This window comes from Muscardinus avellanarius (assembly GCF_963383645.1).
Source record: "Muscardinus avellanarius genome assembly, chromosome: 12".
Lineage (NCBI taxonomy): Eukaryota > Metazoa > Chordata > Mammalia > Rodentia > Gliridae > Muscardinus > Muscardinus avellanarius.
This window is the reverse complement of record NC_137798.1, coordinates 13,983,536-14,002,899: the sequence shown is the minus strand read 5'-3', so window position 1 is coordinate 14,002,899 and position 19,364 is coordinate 13,983,536. Positions and strand designations below refer to the sequence as shown.

Sequence of the window (19,364 nt, the reverse complement as noted above, 5' to 3'; positions counted from 1 at the left end):
GAATAGAACGAAAATCATAGAGGAGAGTAATGGCTGTTTGTCATTTCTCCAAATAGAATCTGGGGCGATCTTAGGCAGTTTCAACTCCAATGATATAGGACAGGGGATATTTTCAAAGTACTTAACAACTGATACTATGCAGAAATCAACAAATTAGATCAACTAATCTGATTCAATTCAGCCTTAAACAGAATGAACACAGGCTGCAAATAACTTTTTGTCCATACTGATGCACACCAGCTAAAAATTCCCCCTGACATATTAGAACAAAATTAGTAATAGATCCAGTTGTATATCATGCATCTACTACAAGTAAGCACAGTCAGATACTCAAATTAGATATTTAGTTTTACCCTCCAGAATTCTTTATTTATTGGTGGTACTGAGAGTGGAACCCAGGGGCTTTTCTACCTCCGGGCTATAGGCCCAGACCTTTTTATACTTTATTTGGAAACAGGGTCTCACTAAGTTGCTGAGAGCCTAAGTAGCTAAGGCTGGCTTCAAACCTGTGCAATCCTCCTGTCTCAGCCTCCCAAGAGCAGGTATTACAAGCGTGCGCCACCACGCCCGGCTTACCCTCCAGAATTCTTAAAGTTTAAGAACTAAGCATGCCGCACTGAAAATATATAATGTAAATAGTAAAATTAGCTTTTCAAAATGCTGAACCCAGGAGTACCTCTAGCACTGAACTACATCCACAGCCTCTTTTTTTGAGATAAATTCTCACTAAGTTGCCTAGTTTGACCTGAAACTTGAAATCCTAATGTCTCAGCCTCCCAAATCTCTGAGATTACAGGTATGTGCCACCAGGTGGCAGATTAGCTTTCATATAAGAAAATAAAGCTTCATTTCATATCACACATATGACAAAACATTGCATTGCTGAAGAATTTTACAGGAATAGTTTTCACATCTTCAGCTGCCATCCCTTCCAAAGGTTAAAACATATATCAAATGTACAATCTGCCAATAAAATCCAGGGAATGCGGCTGTCCTAATCCATAGTGTGATTTGTCTATAACAATTAATATTTCCCTCTCTGCTTCAACCCTGGGTCCTATCTTTGCCCCAACCTAAGCCTTACAGAATTCTCTACAACTCAAAATCAGAAGAAATCATTAAAATTTACTGTATGCATTTGTATAAAGGCAAAGTAAAAAATTCAAGAAGTCCCTGTCTTGTGTAACCTTGAAATCTCCTGGGAGATGGAAAAAAGATATAATAGTGTAATGGATACAGAACAGATCAACAAAGCAACATAAAAAAGATCTGTTTTCAGCTCATGTTTTAGCCACAGTTAAGCCTACCTCTTTTTAAAAAAATTGTATTTACTTAAATGTCAACAAAAACAGCTGCAACTTTTTTTTTTGCAATTACAGAGTGGTATTCAGTTAAGAGAACAACTATTACTTCATATAAGCTACATCAGAGACAACTGAAGATGAAAAACTACCGTCCCCATATAGAACTAACTTGTGCTGTGCACCAACAGGAACCTGCTTTACATCCCCATGCCAATTTACACCCCCATGCTGTACCAGGCAAGGGTAGTGGCTATTGAAAATACCCCAGGACAGGGCTATCTAAAGACACGTAGATAGTGTTTTAATTATACAGAAAAATACACTATACAGTTTAAAAACAAATCTTACACAGCCTTACATTTCAATTTTTCTTTAAAAGGAGTGAGTTGTGTTCAGGGCGGTTAAATTAAGCCTACCTTTTGCCACCTCCCCGCCTCCCTTTCCATGTATCTCTGTCCCTCTTGCCTGCCATCCGCGTCACGTACTCACTTCCGCCTCTGCCATCATTTCACTAGCAGGCCAGGAAGTGATCAGGAATAAAGACTGCATGTGTGAGTGTGAGAACCTCCTCCCCGGCTCAGCGCCAGGCAAATAAGTCATTTTCTACCTAATCTCCAAGTGCTATTTGTGAAAATATTAACGTGACAAAAATTAATGAACTGTTGACAAAGAATCATAGAATTAAACTTTTAGGATTCCCAATTATCCCACTGTTTCCATTAGTTATAAGCAGCAATTACCTTCACAAATTCCATAGCAAAGAGTTTTTTGTATTCCATCTCCATAAAAAAACTGCTGAAGATCAATTCATGAAGGATCTTACGGGCACCTAAGAGCATGGGGCGGATGAGAGGACATAGCCAGGTAAAAACAAATTACTCCAGCCATTAGAACGATAGCACATTATAAAAAAAAAGAAAGCACACGCTAACAGACCTCAAAGCATCTATGAATGGCATTTACTGCAGTGAAATTTAATGACAGGATTCAAAACATACAGACATTGCCTTTCGTTCTGTACCTCCTGCCATCTCTTAACTTACTTCATTTCAATCATTCCCGGCCTTTCCATCATCTTTATTTCACTCAGAACTGCCTCAATCTGTACTGTTCCTTCTCCATGCCCACTAACCTTGCTCTCATCTTTGACCTGACTCTTTGGAAATATATAGTATATATGTTTGGTACTGGGGACTGACGCAGAGGCATTTTACCTTTAAGCTCACCCCCCAGCACATTTTGTTTTGCTTTCAAACTTGGTCTCAGTAGGTTGCACCATCATGCCCAGTTAGCTCACTTATATTTTTAAAAATAAAAATACAGCTTTAATAAACACATTCCTACATGAAAAAATATAAAATATATCCTGAATAAATGAAAATGAAATAAAAGGCAATATCCCTGGTTTTCAACAGAAAAATACCAATCGGTTAACCTTCCTTTGCATAGATAACTTATAAATCAAATCATAGATTTAATAGCTGCCTGAATACAAGTTCTAGTCTAAGTCCCGTCCTCCTGTGATTCCTAGTAAGCAGCATGAATAAAGATCTACTCACCTTTATACAGTTTTGCATCCCAGAGCATCAGCCTGCTTATGAGACATGGACGCTCAGAGCCAGGCTCTTCTCTAAGGCAGGCTTGACAAAAGATTTGCCTAAAGTCACCTGCAAAGAAAGTCAGAGAATTTCATCTCATAGTATTCCTCCTAAAAGCAAATTTTCTGTAATAATATGTAAAAAGATCGGCATTAATCCTCCTATGCTTGCTGTTAAGAACAATTCTGTCAAGATTAAAGGAGCAAGAGCCAATAAAGGATATTATGTATATGACATAATATCCTGTGATATTTATGCATTTGAAATGCAATCTTGACAATTAATCAAAATAGATATTTGACCAAAACAGATTTTTAAATTAAATGACACTTAAAATTTTATGGCAATAAAATACAATAGATTATCAGAAATAAAATACTGTCCGCTTACTTGAATAGCTCATAATTTTGTTCATCCAGGAACCAAGTCGCAAAGCAAATTTCTGATGAGCCATCACCTCAGAATGTAAGACTTCTACATGAAGTGGATGTTGAGAGACATTTTCTGAATGACTCTACAAATGAAAGGGATATTAAAAAATAGCATATAAATTTTGATTTTAGTTATGTGACCTATGCTTTAAAAAAAAAAAAGAATCACATAACCCTGCTAGTACCAAATATCTGAGTCTAAGGACCCAATTCTACCTTTACTTAGGATGCCAAACCACTTCAACAGCATGATCATTCTACTTGTCCTTCTTGGCTCTTATAATATACATTCCTCTTAAAATTTTCTCTTTCTCTTTCCGGGCGTGGTGGCTCACGCTTGTAAACCCAGCGCTTGGGAGGCTGAGACAGGAGGATCGCACAGGTTCAAAGCCAGCCTCAGCTACTTAGTGAGGTTCTCAGCAACTTAGTGAGACCCTGTTTCCAAATAAAATATAAAACAGGTCTGGGAGTATAACCTGGAGGTAGAAAGGCCCCAGGGTTCTACCCCCAGTGTCACAAAAAAATAAATAAATAAATAATTTTTTTTCTCCTTAATTCAGAGAGTTACCTTTATGTCTTCCTTTGCTTCTTGGCAAGCAGCATAAGCACCTGCTTTAACAGCCCGACGACCCTAATCACAGAAAAAAAGGATTAATGAAATGATAACCATAGTAAGTATATAACAAATTGTCCACAAACCTATTAAGCTGTCAATTATGAGTCATTTACTGATTGACTAACAGTTTTAAGATTTTAATATCTGGAAAATAAACAAATTTTTAAACACCTTTATGAAGTATCAGAACCTTCCATACCTCTGTAAGAGAATTTGTGTAATTTAGGATGCTGGCTTTCTTGTATGGCAAGAATACTAGTTCTTTACTTACAGTGTTTTTCTATTTATATCAGAAACTCCTGCTATATGTTTAGTGTGTCTGTGTGTACTGGGCATTCTACCTCTGAGCTATACCCTCAACCCCATTTCATTTTTATTTGGAAACAACGCCTTGCTAAGTTGCTGAGTCTCACTACTTACTGAGTTAGCTGAGAATCTGCAATCCTGTCTCAGGCTCCCAAGTACCAGGATGACAGGTGTTGCACCACCATACCTGGCTCTGCTTTATGTATTATTTAATTTTATTTTATTTTTTGTGGTACTGGATGTGGAACCCAGGGTAATTCTACCTCTGGGCTACACCCATCCCTATTTTATACTTTATTTGGAAACAGGGCCTAACTAAGCTGCTGAGAGCCTTACTAAGTAGCTGAGGCTGGCTACAAGCCTGTGCGATCCTCCTGTCTCAGCCTCCCAAGCACGGGGATTACAAGTGTATGCCTCCATACCCAGCCTTGCTTTATGTTTTAAATACTTTTCATGGAAGCTGGGCGTAGTGTGCATGGAAGCTGAACGTAGTGGTGCATACTTGTCATCCCAGTACTTAGGAAGCTAAGACAGGAGGATCACAGGTTCGGCCAGCCTCAGCTACTTAGTGAGGCCCTCACAACTCAGTGAGACCCTGACTCAAAATAAAGAATAAAAAATAGGTCTGGTAATATAGCGTGGAAGGAGAATTCACCTGAGCTCAATCCCCACTAACACAAAAATAAATAAAAATAACAAAAAAATAATTTTCAATAATGAATTTAGAGCTCCTCAACATGTGTTCTATAACACACTTGTGGTCCATTAATGGGGTGGAAGTGTGGCTGGGCTACTGATCCCTCCAGCCCTGGAGTCAGCTAAGTAAGAAGTTCCTGGGAACGCTTTCTTACCAGTAAACATTTGCCATTTTCTTTTTTCTTTTCTTTTCTTCTTCTTTTTTATTTCTTGCAGTACTGGGGATGGAACCCGGGACATTCTACCTCCGAGCTACAACTCTGGGTCTATTTTCTATTTTTAATTCTTTATTTCGAAAAAGGGTCTCATTGAATTGCAAAAGGCCTCGCTAAGTAGCTGAGGCTGTTCACAAACCATGATCCTATGGTCTCAGCCTCCCAAATGCTGGGATTACAAGCGTGTGCCACCACACCCAGCTTTTTATTCTTTATTTTGAAACAGGGTGTCACTAAGTTTCAGAGGGCCTCACTAAGTCACTGAGGTTGGCCACAAACCCGCGATCTTCCTGTCTCAGCCTCCCAAGTAAGGTTTCTAATTATTTATTTTAAAAAAAAGAGGTAACTTATAGTTACCTAAAACTATGAGACACACACACACACACACACACACACACACACACACAATCGCAGTTCTAATCAATTCCCCCAGGATGTAAGGAATAAATGGAGAGTATGGTTATATTTAACACAGCACTTGGCAGAGGCTCAGCCAACACCTGACTTCCAGGAAGCTAATATAAGACAGCAGCGTAATCCAAATGGTGACCACAAACCTCTTTGTCTATGGCAGTGGTATGCAACTGAGCCTCTGCGAGTTCACAGTCCAGAGCTCTTTGTAGACTATATATGACATGGTCATATGAATGGTGTTCATCATTGAAAAGGACACAATAGTATCTTTCATTTTTCTCCCTGTTTAAAAAAAATACATATTTAGATACAGCAACAAATAAAAGAAAAAGTTAAAAATAGACAAAAACAATACATGACATTTGTACTAAAGCAGCACAATGTACTTTCCTACAAGTGGGGAAGTAACACTGTAATAATGACATAATTATTTTGTTATGATGCCAATGGAATTAAAATAATCCTAGCCAGAGCTGGGCATGGTGGCACATGCCTATAATTCTAGTACTTGTTGGGAAGCTGGGTCAGGAGGATCGCAGGTTCTCAGTCAAACTCAGCATCTTAGTAAGACTCTGTCTCAAAATAAAACATAAAATAGGGCTGGAGCTGGGCGTGGTGGCGCACGCTTGTAATCCCTGTGCTTGGGAGGCAGAGACAAGAGAATCGCGCAGGTTTGAAGCCAGCTGTGCTGGCTTAAGAGACCCTGTTTCCAAATAAAAATGTATAAAAACAGGTCTGGGAGTGTAGCCCAGAGGTAGAAGGGTTTCCAGGAACCCCAGTACCATTAAAAAAAAAAAAAAAAATAGGGCTGGAGGTGTAGCTCAGAGGTACCTATAATACACTGGCTTCAAGCCCCCTGCACAAAAAAAAAAAAAAAAAAAAAGATTCCTAGCCAGACATGGTGGCACATGCTATAGCCCTGTTAACTCAGGAAACTGAGGCAGGAGGATTATTTGGGCCCACTGGCTGACACCAGCCTGGGAAACCTACAAAGATTGTCTCAAAAAAAAAATCTTAATAAAGGCCTTATCTTTTTCATGTTTTCTCTCCAGGTTTTCTTATTACTTTCAAAATTATCATTTTTATGGCAGTATCTTAAATACCACTGTTGTTCACTGTCCATTCTGAAAAGGTAGACAAGTCTACAAGCTCAGAACTATATAATCAGGTTGTATTAACATTTAGTTTGTACTGAATTTCACTGTATTTATTTTTGTATTTAGCTCCTATTTAAGTGATATTGATACTGTAATACATGTAAAGCTTTTTTTTTTCTTTTTCTTTTTGTGGTACTGGGGATGGAGCCCAGGGGCACTCTACCTCCAAGCTTCATCTCCAGCCCTATTTTTTATTTTATTTTTTTGCGGGTCTGAAGATGAAACCCACAGGGACATTCGACCTCCGAGCTACAACTCCTCCCCTGCTTTTTATTCTTTATTTTAAAACAGGGTCTCACTAAATTATGGAGAGCCTCACTAAGTAGCTGAGGCTGCCCGCAAACCGCAATCCTTCAGTCTCAGCATCCCGAATGCTGGGATTGCAAGCATGCGCCACCACACCTGGCTCAAGCTTTTGTTTTTTAGTATGTATGAAGTGCCAGCACTCCATTCTAGCTGTGGACTTCAGACAGATCACATTATCATCTCTCCCTCTCTCTCTTTTTTTTTTTTTTCATTACTGGGAACTGAATCTAGGAGCATTCTACCTTCGAGCTATACCCCTAGCCCTATTTTTAATTCTTTATTTTGAAACAAGGTCACCAAGTTGTGGAGGGCCTCACTCAATTTAACTGAGGCTGGCCAAAAACCTACCATCCTCCTGTCATAGTCTCCAAAGTACTGGGATTACGAGTATGTGCCAACATGCCTGGCTTTTTTTTTTTTTGGTACTGGGGATTGAACCTGGGAGCATTTTATCTCCGAGCTATAACCCATCCCTATTTTATTTTTATTTTTAAACAGGGTTTCACAAGGTTGATGAAAGTCTCACTACTTAGTAAGGCTGTCCTCAAACATAACCTTCCTATCTCAGCCTCCCAAATAGTGGGATTACAGGTATGTGCCACCACAGGCCGCATTATCCTCTTAATCTTGCTGAAATGATGGTTCCTTTTTGGTGCACGCTTGTAATCCCAGTACTTGGGAGGCTGAGACAGGAGTATCAAAGGTTTGAGGTTAGCCTCAGCTACTTAGTGAGGCTCTCCACAACTAAGTGAGACCCTGTTTCAAAATAAAGAATAAATAATAGGGCTGGGGCTGTCACTCAGAGGTAAAATGGCCCTTATACCCAATACCACAAGAAAAAGAAAAAAGTCACTAAAGAGCCAGGTGTGGTAGCACATGCTTGTAATCCCTTATACTCAGGAAGCTGAGACAGGAGGATCACAAGTCCAAGGACAGCCTCAGCAAGTGGTGAGACTCTCAACTTAGCAAGACCCTGTTTCCAAATAAAAATAAAATAGGCCTGGAGGTATAGCCCAGAGAATGGCCTTGGGTTCAATCCCCAATAACACCAAAAAAAAAAGCCACTTAGGAGCGGTAGAGCACGCCTATAACCCCAATACTTGAGGCGTTGAGATGGGAAGATCACCACCAGTGTCGGCAATTTCAGTAAGCCTCCACAATTAGTAAGAACCTGCTTCATAATAAAGAATTATGACACACAGTTACTGAAGTCTGGGAGGCTGAAACAGCATAGGCTCAAGGCCAGCCTCACTTATTGAGGTCCTCCAGAAACTTAGCAAGACTGTTTAAAAATAAAACAAAATAGCTGGGCGTGGTGGCGCACGCTTGTAATCCCCGTGCTTGGGAGGCTGAGACAGGAGGATCACACAGGTTAAAAGCCAGCTTCAGCTACTCAGTGAGGCTCTCAGCAACTTAGTGACACCCTGTTTCCAAATAAAAATATGAAAAAATAGGTCTGGGAGTATAGCCCGGAGGTAGAAAGCCCCAGGTTCGACCCACAGTACCACCAAAATAAATAAATAAATAAACAAACAAATAAGTAAATAAAAATAAAGCAAGATTAAAAATAAAATAAAATAAAATAGGGCTGGGGGCATAGTTCAGAGGCACCAGAACCAGAAAAAGAATCACTTAAGGAACTCATAAAATGTATAAACCAGCTGCAATGGGATCCCATATTTTACCCACTGTGAGCATGTTATTGAGCCAGGCAAGGTGACCATCCTTGTAATCCTAGTACTTGAGAGACTGAGCAGGAGGCTCGCAGGTTCACGGTCAGTCTCAGCAATTTTGTGAGGCCCCCCACAACTTAGTGAAACCTGGTTTCAAAATAAAGAATGAAAAATAGGGCTGGGGGTGCAGTTGGATCAGCTGAAAAGCAGATTTCCTTAGCCAACAGTTTAGGAAACAGGCTGAAAGAGGTTAAAGACTTATTCATGGCCAGGCATGGTGGGGCACAAGTACTGTTATCTCAGTACTTGGGAGGCTGAGACGGGGGACTGCAGGTTCAAGGCCAGCCTCAGCAATTTAGTGATGCCCTAAGTAATGTAGAGAAACCATTGAAAAATAAAGAATAAAACAGGGCTGGGACTGTAGCCTCAGCTACTCAGGCTTTTTGCAAGTCAGTGAGACCCTATTTCAAAATACAAACTAAAAATTAGGGCTAGGGATGTAACTTGGAGGTAAAATGCCCCTGGGTTCCTTCCCCAGAACAGCAATAAATAAATAAATAATAAAAAATAAAACACGGCTGGGGTGTATCTGAGAGGTACAAAAGTTCTAGGTTCAATCCCTAGTACCACACACAAAAAAATTTATAGTGAATTATTTTTGCTTTTAATTCTGTATTTTATTTTATTTTCTTTTTGCTGTCTGGTAATTGAACCAAGGGGCATTCTCTATCTGAGCTATACCCCAGGCCTTTGTATTTTTTTTTCAACTGGGTTTTGCTCAATTGCTGAGAGTCTGCTATGTTGCTGAGGCTGACTTGGGATCTATGATCCTCTTGTCTCAGCTCCCAAGTATTGGGGTTATGGGGTTGGGTCACTGCACCCATTTTGTTTCATTTTTCATATACTGAGGGTGTTTTTTTTTTTTTGGTTTAAAGGAATTACTGTATGTTTTTCCCATTTATTTCCCCCTTTTCAGGAGCTTATCGAGATGTATTTGCATACATTTAAAAATCCACCTATTTAAAGGATTAATTCAGTGATGTTTAGTATAGTCATAGTTTTGTAACATTGCCACAATTGACAGAACACTTTCACCATCCTAAAAAGAAATGTACCCATTAGAAGTCTTTCTTGCTGGCGGGGTGTGATGGCGCACACACAGGCTGACAAAGGAGGATTGCTGGTTTGAGGAAAGTCTCAGCAAGTAGAGCGACCCATTTCAAAATAAAACTAGGCTGTGGGTATTAAAGCCCGTCCCTTTTGACGATCTCCTCACCGAATCTGCAGTTCTGAAGGCAGTTCTCTTCCCTCTTCCCATACGGTCATGTCTACAATGTATTTTACCACTGAAGGGAATATTCTCCTGGCTTGAGCAATTACCTCTTCATTCAATGCACAACGTGATGTCTGCAAGGAAGGAGAGAAAAACACACTGACCAAGATTATATACAAATAAATGGATGATAATGATGCTATTTACTTAAAATAATCACTTTAATGAATTCATTACAATATGCTTCAGGAAAAGGAGCTCAAAAGAGTTGCCCGAGTTCAGCTCGAGAGCTGCTATGCTAGCCATTCAGTTCAGCTTCGTGAGACCAAGCTAGTGTTGCAGATCCCAGGACAGAGGCAGAGCCAGGGGCCCTGTTTACTGACCCTCCCTTGGGGACACTCTCCTCTGCCTTCTGAATAGCTAGATGAGGACAACAGAGCAACTGGCTAACTCATCTAACTTACAAGAACTATTCTCACGTTTCATGTTTATTTTTGTATGTGTGATACTATGGATTGAACCAGGGGCATTCTACCTCTGGGCTACAACCCTAGCTCTATTTAATTAATTAATTAATTAATTTCCTTCCTTCCTTCCTTATGGTACTGGGAATTGTACTCAAATTGTACCTCCAAGCTACAACCCCAGCCTATCTATCTATCTATCTATCTATCTATCTATCTATCTATCTATCTATCTATCATCTACCTACCTACCTAGCTACCTACCTACCTATTTACTTACAGTACTGAGGATTGAATCCAGAGGTAATATCCTTACCTCTTTTGTAGTACCTGCCCTTCCAGGTTCATGATTTATACAAAAAGGACCAGTTTTCCACGCCTCTGTGTCTCCACAGTCACAAAATCCTCCTCCAGTAGAAGTATGCATCTGTAAATGTAAAAGGAGTTTTTCTTGCATCAAAATGATTATCAAGCAAGAAAGAAAGAATAATAAAGATGACTCAAATAATAAATTCTCACCAATACTTCAAAAGAATTTTTTTTTTTACGGGTTCTTGGGATATAGCTCATAGGTTGAATACCATACTTCAGAGGTTGAATTCACCCAGGGTATTCAACCTCTGAGCTACATCCCCTGCCTTTTTTTTTTTTTTATTCTTTATTTTGAAACAAGGCCTCACTAAGTAGCTGAGGCTGTCACAATCCTCTGATCTCAGCCTCCCGAATGCTGGGATTACAAGTGTGCATCCCCACGCCTGGCCAATACTTCAATCTTTATTACACTACCTTAATGTAATAAAACCCAGATGTAACAAAACTCATCTTTAAAAACAAAAAGCTCACCAAAATCTTGAGATACTAACAAAATGGATCTTCAAAGCTGATAAGCTTTTGAGACATAACTCTAGAATTATTTAAATAATATATATATTTTTGTGGTACCAGAAAACTTGGGCATCGTACCTTCAAGCTATGCCCCCAGCCCTACTTTTTGTAGTCTTTTTTTATTTGTTCCTGGAAACCCTTCTACCTCCGGGCTACACTCCCAGACACCTATATTTATATATATATATATATATATATATATATATATATATATATATATATATATATATATTTTTTTTTTTTTTTTTTTTTTTTTTTTTTTTGAAACAGGGTCTCTTAAGCCAGTGAGGCTGGCTTCGAACCTGCGTCTCCGCCTCCCAAATGCGAGGATTACAAGCTTGCCCCACCACACCCTGCCTTTTTTTATTTTTGAAACAGGGTCTCACTGAGTTGAGAAGGGCCTAAGTAGCTGAGGCTGCACGTGAACCTTGATCCTCCTGTTTCAGCCTCGCATATACTGGGATTACAAGAGTATACCACCATGCCCAGCTAAATAGTAGTTTTTAAAATTCTGAATTAATGGAGGATATATTGAACAGTGTGCCCCAAATCTCTACCACACTTAAAATGCTTCAGTAATGAGGGTTTTTTTTTATTAAATAATTTTTTCCCCATGGTGGTGGTATTGAGGATTGAACCCAGGACATTAATCTATGAGCTACACCCCAGTGTTATTGTTTTGTTAAATTGTTTGTTTGTTTGTTTTGTGGTACTGGGGATGGAACCTAGAGGCCTTCTACCTCCAGGCTACACTCCCAGACCAATTTTATCGTTTATTTGAAAACAGGGTCTAAGTTAATGAGGCTGCCTTCAAACCTGCACGATCTTCCTGTCTCAGCCTCCTAGGTACTGGGATTACAAGCATGCACCACCACGCCCAGTTAAATTTTTTATTTTGAAACAGAGTCTTGCTAAATTGCTGAGGCTGGCCTCAAACCCATGATCATCTTGTCTCAGCTTCCCAAATACTGGGATTACAGGCTTATGCCACCACATTACACTGATTTTAAATAATAATAATTGTTAGTAATAACAATAACAATGATAATAATAATAATAGTATTTTGGGGTGGGCACTAGAGGTTGAACCCAGAAGAATTCTACCTCCAAGCTGTTATTTATTTCAAAATAGGGTCTTGCTAAGGTCCTAAGGGTCTCACTAAATAGGTAAGAATATCCTTGAACCTGGGATCTTCCTGTCTCAGCCTCGCAAGTAAGAGGATTACATGAAGGCACGACCACGTCCATCCGTTATATTGATTTTAAAAAGTTTGTTCAAACTGGATATGGCAGTATGTGCCTATAATCCCAATACTTGGGAGGCTAAGACATGAGGATTGCAGGTTCGAGGCTAACGTGTAGTAATTTAGTGAGACCCTGTCTCAAAATTAAAACTAAAAATGAACTTGGGTAAAGCTCAGTGGTAAAGCATCCTTGGAATCAATCCTTAGTACCACCAACTCCTCCCCAAAATATGATATTAATATGGTAATGAAGAAATGTATATAGTATCTTTATTTTACTAATGCCCCACAGCAACTAAAACTTACTCATAACCTTTATTCCTTTCAGTGTTCTTTTTTTTTGTGGGGGTGCTACTGGGGATGGAACTCTTCTACCTCCAAGATTCACTCCCAGACGTAATTTTACAAGCCTGCGCCACTACACCCGGCCTAATTAATTTTTTAAGAACACTGAAAGGGCCGGGCGTGGTGGCGCAGGCTTGTAATCCCCATGCTTGGGAGGCGGAAACAGGAGGATTGTGCAGGTTCAAAGCCTGCCTCCTCGCTGCCTTAAGAGACCCTGTTTCCAAAATAAAAAGTATAAAAAAATAGGCCTGGGAGTGTAGCCCAAAGGTAGAAGGGCTTCCAGGAATCCCGGTACCACACACACAAAAAAAAAACCTAATTAAAATATACTAACTCAGGTATAGGAGAATACCAGAGATCTGATTTTTAACCCTTCCACAACTTCCCCCTCCAAAACATGAAATACACAAAACCACATGTGATCCACACTTGCAGCATTACTAGGACAATTACAAAGAATAACTTCTATGACTTTCATATAACTAGGTTTAGCTAAGGTCCCACTGCCTATTAGGTTAAGATTGTGAATACAGAGAGGTAGAAAAGCCCCCCCCCCCAGGGTATTTCCCTTAGTACCACAAAATAAATAAATAAATAAATAAAAATTTAAAAAAATTTAAAATAGGGCTCTGGGTGTAGCTCAGAGGGAGAATGCCTCAAGGCTCAATCCTCAGTTCCCCTCTCCCACAGATAGAACTATGAACTATGATTTGGGTGATAAAAGGAAAAAAAAAAAAATCAAGGAAACCATTCCCACAAAACACAAGAAAGGTTCTCTTCAGAGAGAGTTACTGAATCTAGAAGATCTGACCAGTCCTATGACTTGATCTGGGTAGTAGTTTATCCAATCTTTGTATAGACATGTTATGTCTCACCAAAAAGCTGTAAGAGGTTACCTCTTTAAGTAGTAGATGGTCTATCACATAGTATGTTTAATTAGAAGCTAAAGGTCCACATATCAGTGCTGTCTAACAGGAATTCAAACACTGGTCAAGAATTTGGACTGGACTTCCAGGAAGATGGCGACCGAAAAAAGCAGTGTTTATGAGTCCTGCTAATACTCGATCCCTATTGCCACAAAATGAGCGCTTTTCATAGCCAGAAAACACTATCAGCAGAGAAACAAAAAATGTAAACACAAGGAACAGAGAAAAAGAAGAACAACCAGAGACCAGAAAAGAAATAAGCCTGCACTGTGGAGCCGCACCAGCACCGTCATGCCTCACAGCACTGGGCTCCAGAGAGGAAAGGTAAACAAGGAGCTGAAGTGAGTAGCTGCGGATCATTCGGGTGTAATTCAGCAGTTCTTTCAGCACAAAGAACGTCTAAAACTCCCAGTGGCCAAGCTCATCACTCCTTCCAGGGATTCAGAACGGAGCTCAAAACCAGAAAAGAAATACGCAAGCCTCACGGCCAAGGGCGTGGCAGTGGCGCCATATTGCCAGCAGCTGCGGTGAGTTCACCACGCCCGCGACAGCTCCAGATCAGTACGCACAATAACTAAATGAAATTGCGGCCCCTACAGGAGAAATCCCTGTACTGCACCCCCAGGGACTTGCGCAGCTTTGATAATCTCCCTGGGTCTGAGATTTTGCAGTCCAATCCAGTGAAGGAGTAGCGGTGGCAAAGATACCACACCCTACTTGCAGCTCCCCGTGGGAAAACGCCCAGCCCAGCACCCCCACGGTCTCATGCAGCCTCAATTAACTCCCTGGGTCTGAGACTTCATGATACAACCCAGTAAAGGAGTGGTGGTGGCTGAGATTACAACAAACTCAAGATCCAGAGCACCCTAAGTAAAGTTGTGGTGACCTGGGGAAGAACACAGAGAAGGCAAAAACTTATGATATCATGGGAAAGAGGAACAATAGAGCAATGAACGCCCACAACCCCATAATATCAGAACCTGATAACACAGAAATGCAGAGATCAAATCAGGAATATAACTTTAGATATAATACGGGGCTTTCAAAAAGAATTTAGAGAGAGTCTAAAAGAAATAAATGATGCAATCATTGAAGTAAAGGCATCCATTCAAACTATAAACAATCAACTAGACCACATGGAGAATAGAATCTCACACCTAGAAGATGATCACTCCAAAAATGAACGCATAGTTTATAACTTAGAAAAAAAAATCAGACAGCAGGAATCTGACATTGAAGAAAAATGGGCCCATTTTAAGAGAGCTAACCTAAGAATAATTGGAATAAAGGAGGGAAAAGGTGAAACCAAAGGGATCAATAATCTCTTCAAAGAACTAATAGCAGAAAATTTTCCAAACATAGAGCAAGAGGTCGATACACAGGTCCAGGAAACTTATAGAACTCCCTTTAGACAGGATCAGAGAAAAGGTTCCCCACGCCACATAATTGTCAAAATGACCAATGTGGAAGCCAAGCAGAGAATCTTAAAGGCAACAAAAACAAAAGGCCAAGTGACATTCAGAGGCAAACCAATTAGAATCACTATAGACTTCCCAAACCAAGTCATGAAAGCCAGAAGGGCTTGGAGTAACATATTCCAAACTCTGAAAAAAAAACAACTTCCAGCCAAGAATTTCCTACCCAGCAAAACTATCTATCAAATTAGATGGAGAAATAAGAAGCTTCCATGACAAACAGAAACTGAAGGAATTTATGTCTTCAAAACCAGCGCTAGAGAAAATACTCAAAGAGATTAACTACAAAGAAATAGGTAATACACACCAGAACCAAAGAAACAAGATTTCCCATCCAATAGACAACTAAGCAAAGAATAATAAACAGTATTTCAAACAGAAATAAAATCTTAACATGTTAGGAATTAAAAATTATCTCTCAATAATCACACTTAATGTAAATGGCCTCAATTCCCCAATAAAAAGACATAAAGTGGCAAAATGGATTAAAAACCAAAATCCATCCATCTGCTGCTTATAGGAAACACACTTTACAAGTAAAAAGAATAACAAACTCAAGGTAAAGGGCTGGAGCAAGGTAATTCATGTTAAGCAGCCATCCTAACAAATGTGAAGTAGTATTTCACTACAGTTTTTATTTGTATTTCCTTAATGATTAGTTATATTATGATAAAGATGAGTGATATTCATGTCTTTATTGGTTATATAAAAATCTTTGGAGATTCATTATCTATTTTAGTCTTAGGTAAAAGCTATTTCTAAATTATATTGTTTGCTTTTATTGTTAATTTTTAGGATTTACATTTGGAATATTAATATACCTTCAGATATAGCATTTGGAAATATTTTAACCTGTTCTATCAGTAACTTTTAATTCTGTTTACATTGTCTTTGGATGTACAATATTTTTCTATTTTTTATGAAGTTTGTTTATTCTTTTGTTGCCTGTGCCTTTGGAATCATAACCAGAAATCACTTCCAATTTCAGTGTTGTGAAGTTTATGACCCTGGTTTTCTTCTAAAAGTTTATAGTCTTAAGATTTACATTTAGGTCTTTTATCTATTTTGAGTTAATATTTGTATATGGTGTTAGGTAAGGGCCCAAAATTTTATTCTTTTTCATGTAGTTATTATTTTTCAACAATATTTAGTGAAAAGATTATTTCCTTCACCAAATGTTCTTGGAAACCTTGTCAAATGTAACTTTTCTTCCATATATGGAAGAAGAAAAAAAAACAAACATATAAAAGTTAATCAGGAAACCAAGCATGGGAAGGAGGGAGGGGGAGGGAAGGGCTAGGAATTGGGTAGGGGCTGATTGGGTGATATGTGCATGTATATCTCCACAAGTTTTTTTTTATCCCATTAAGATGTATGACTACAATACACCAATAAAAATTTTATTTAACAAAAAGTAAATAAATAAAGAGGATCACAAGTTTGAAGGAAAAAAAAGAATTTGGACGAGCTAACAGGGCGTAGCAGGGCATGCTTGTAATCCCAGCATTCAAGAGGCTAAAACAGGAGGATCGCAGTTCATAGACAGCTCAGCTACTTAGTGAGGCCCTTCCCAACAACAACAACAACAACAACAAAAAAGACAAAAATAAATCTGGGCTGTCCATGTGAGGCCCTTTGCAACCCAGTAAAACCCCTGATTCAAAATAACGCTGGATGTGTAGCTCAGAGGTAGAATGCCCAAGTACCGCAAAAAAAGAAAAGAAACAAATTTGGACTAGCTAACAGATTCCCGCTAATCCAGTGATTTTGTGAATTTGTTTTCTTACCTTATAACGATGATTTTTATGAACACTATTCTGGAAGCAGTCCATACAAAGTACACATGTTGGATCAATTGCACAGTCCCTAAAAAAGATTAAAAATTAGATTCCAAAATGTGAATGACACCCACTGATGCTTGAGGTATGATTATAATGTGAATGAGGTTCCTCCTATACGGCATGCAAACTGAATATAAAAATGCTTTAAAAACTGAATTCTAGGAATGTTTTCAACAAAGATAGCATTGTTAGCATAATTCTATCCTCATTTAAACCACATCTGTTTGTGTAGTTGTATGGTTTTAGTTTAAACCATTCTCATAATTTTGAGCCTTCGCCTGGTTTCTGTTAAGATATAATTCAAAATTAATTTTGTAAAAATAACCAATTTTTAGCCAGACATGGTACTGTACACCTGTAATCCCAGTATTTGGGAGGCTAAAACAAGAGGACTGCAGGTTCAAGGCCAGCCTCAGTAACTTAGAAAAGCCCCAGCAACTTAGTAAGACTGGGATATAACTCAAGAGGTAGTATTTCCCTGGGTTCCACCCACAGTACTGGGGATCGAGCCAAAAGGCATTTCTACCTCAGAGCTACAGCCCCAGCCCTATTTTTTATTCTTTATTTTGAAACAAGGTCTCACTGAGTTGCGAAGGGCCTCGCTAAGTAGCTGAGGCTGTCCGTGAACCGCAATCCTCCTGTCTCAGCCTCCCAAATGCTGGGATTACAAGCATGTGTCACCACACCTGGCTAAAAAAATTTTTTTTAAATCAGTTTTTAGCAGATGCAGTGGCACATGCCCATAGTCCTAGTACCTGGGAGGCTGAGACAGGAGGATCACAGGCTCAAAGCCAGTCTCAGTAACTAAACTGAGACTCTATTTCAAAAATAAAATAAATAAATAAATAAATAGACAGACAGACAGACTAGACAGACAGATAGGTAGGTAGATAGATAGATAGACAGGACCGGGCACGGGAGCACGCACTTGTAATCCCAGTATTTGGGAGGCTGAGCTGAAAGAACTGCAGGTTCATGACCAACCTCAGCAACTTAGTGAGACCCTGTTTCAAAATAAAAGAATAAAATAGGGCTGGTGATGAAGTTCAGAGGTAAACTGCTCCTGGTTTTCACCCCTAGTATCACCCAAATATAGAAAAATAAAAATTAAATAAATAAAAAGGATTAGAAGTATATCTTAGGGATTGAATTACCCAAGTTCAACTACCGGTACCAAAAAAAATCAGTTTTATCTCATCAGCCATCATCGGACCCTATTACATTCATAAATATATTTTACAAACACTAGATTAAGACAAAATTTGTTAGCATATGAGCACTATAAGGGAAAGAATTTTTATTTTCTACATTGCTATGTCCTAAACACATAGCAGGTACACAATATTTATTTCATGAATACAAAAAGTTCAAGCTTTCTTAATTTCGCCCCCATTAAGATTATTATTATTATTATTATTATTTTTTTTTTTTTTTTTTTTTTTTTGCAGGTCTGGAGATGGAACCCAGGGGCATTTTACCTCTGAGCTACGCTCCCTGCCCTTTTTTTTATTATTATTCTTTGTTCGGAAACAGGGTTTCACTAAGTTGCAAAGGGCCTCACTAAGTAGCTGAGGCTGTCCGTGAACCGTCATCCTCCTGTGTCAGCCCCCAAATGCTAGGATTACAAGCACGCGCCACCACACCCAGCCCATTAAGAATATTTAAAATGAGCCAGGTATGGTGGCACGTGCACATAGTCTCAATACTGGCGAAGCTGAGACAGGAGGATCACAAGTTTGTCACCAGCTTCAGCAATTTGTGAGGCCCTCCATAATTTAGTGAGACTGTTTCAAATTAAAGAATGAAATAGGTCTGGGGTATAGCTCAGAGGTCGAATGCCCCTGGGTTCCATCTCTAATACTACATACACACACACAAAAAGAATGTTTAAAATATATTATTAATTTTTTCAGGGAAACACTATGAAAAATATAAATTAGTGTATAATGGGATTACTTTTCAAAAATATTTAAAAGAGTTGAAAAGATGAAATTAGGAAGTTTTTTTTGCTATAAGATTAAGCAATTTTATTATTACAAAGACAGAAAGATAGAAATAGATTAAGGCACTGCATTGAAGGAATAAATGCAGTGGAGTGACTTGAAAATAAGTTACTGAAGTGTTTTCTTTTGTGTGTGTGGTACTGGGGATGGAACCCTGGGGCCTTCTACCTCTGGGCTACACTCCCAGACCCA

The 19,364-nt window shown here is 39.0% G+C and overlaps 1 protein-coding gene across 1 annotated transcript in view; it reads right to left on the bottom strand.

The window, feature by feature from the left end:
* UBR1 (ubiquitin protein ligase E3 component n-recognin 1) overlaps window positions 1–19,364 on the bottom strand; it is a gene marked incomplete at both ends in the record, with an annotated part of 123,588 nt that overhangs the window by 88,884 nt on the left and 15,340 nt on the right. Inside the window, 8 exons of the mRNA XM_080707719.1 lie at window positions 2,045–2,133; window positions 2,864–2,971; window positions 3,293–3,416; window positions 3,902–3,964; window positions 5,724–5,862; window positions 9,993–10,123; window positions 10,770–10,880; window positions 17,116–17,194. Of these exons, the coding sequence (XP_080563845.1) occupies window positions 2,045–2,133; window positions 2,864–2,971; window positions 3,293–3,416; window positions 3,902–3,964; window positions 5,724–5,862; window positions 9,993–10,123; window positions 10,770–10,880; window positions 17,116–17,194 (844 nt within the window). The remainder of the gene's footprint in view (window positions 1–2,044; window positions 2,134–2,863; window positions 2,972–3,292; window positions 3,417–3,901; window positions 3,965–5,723; window positions 5,863–9,992; window positions 10,124–10,769; window positions 10,881–17,115; window positions 17,195–19,364) is intronic.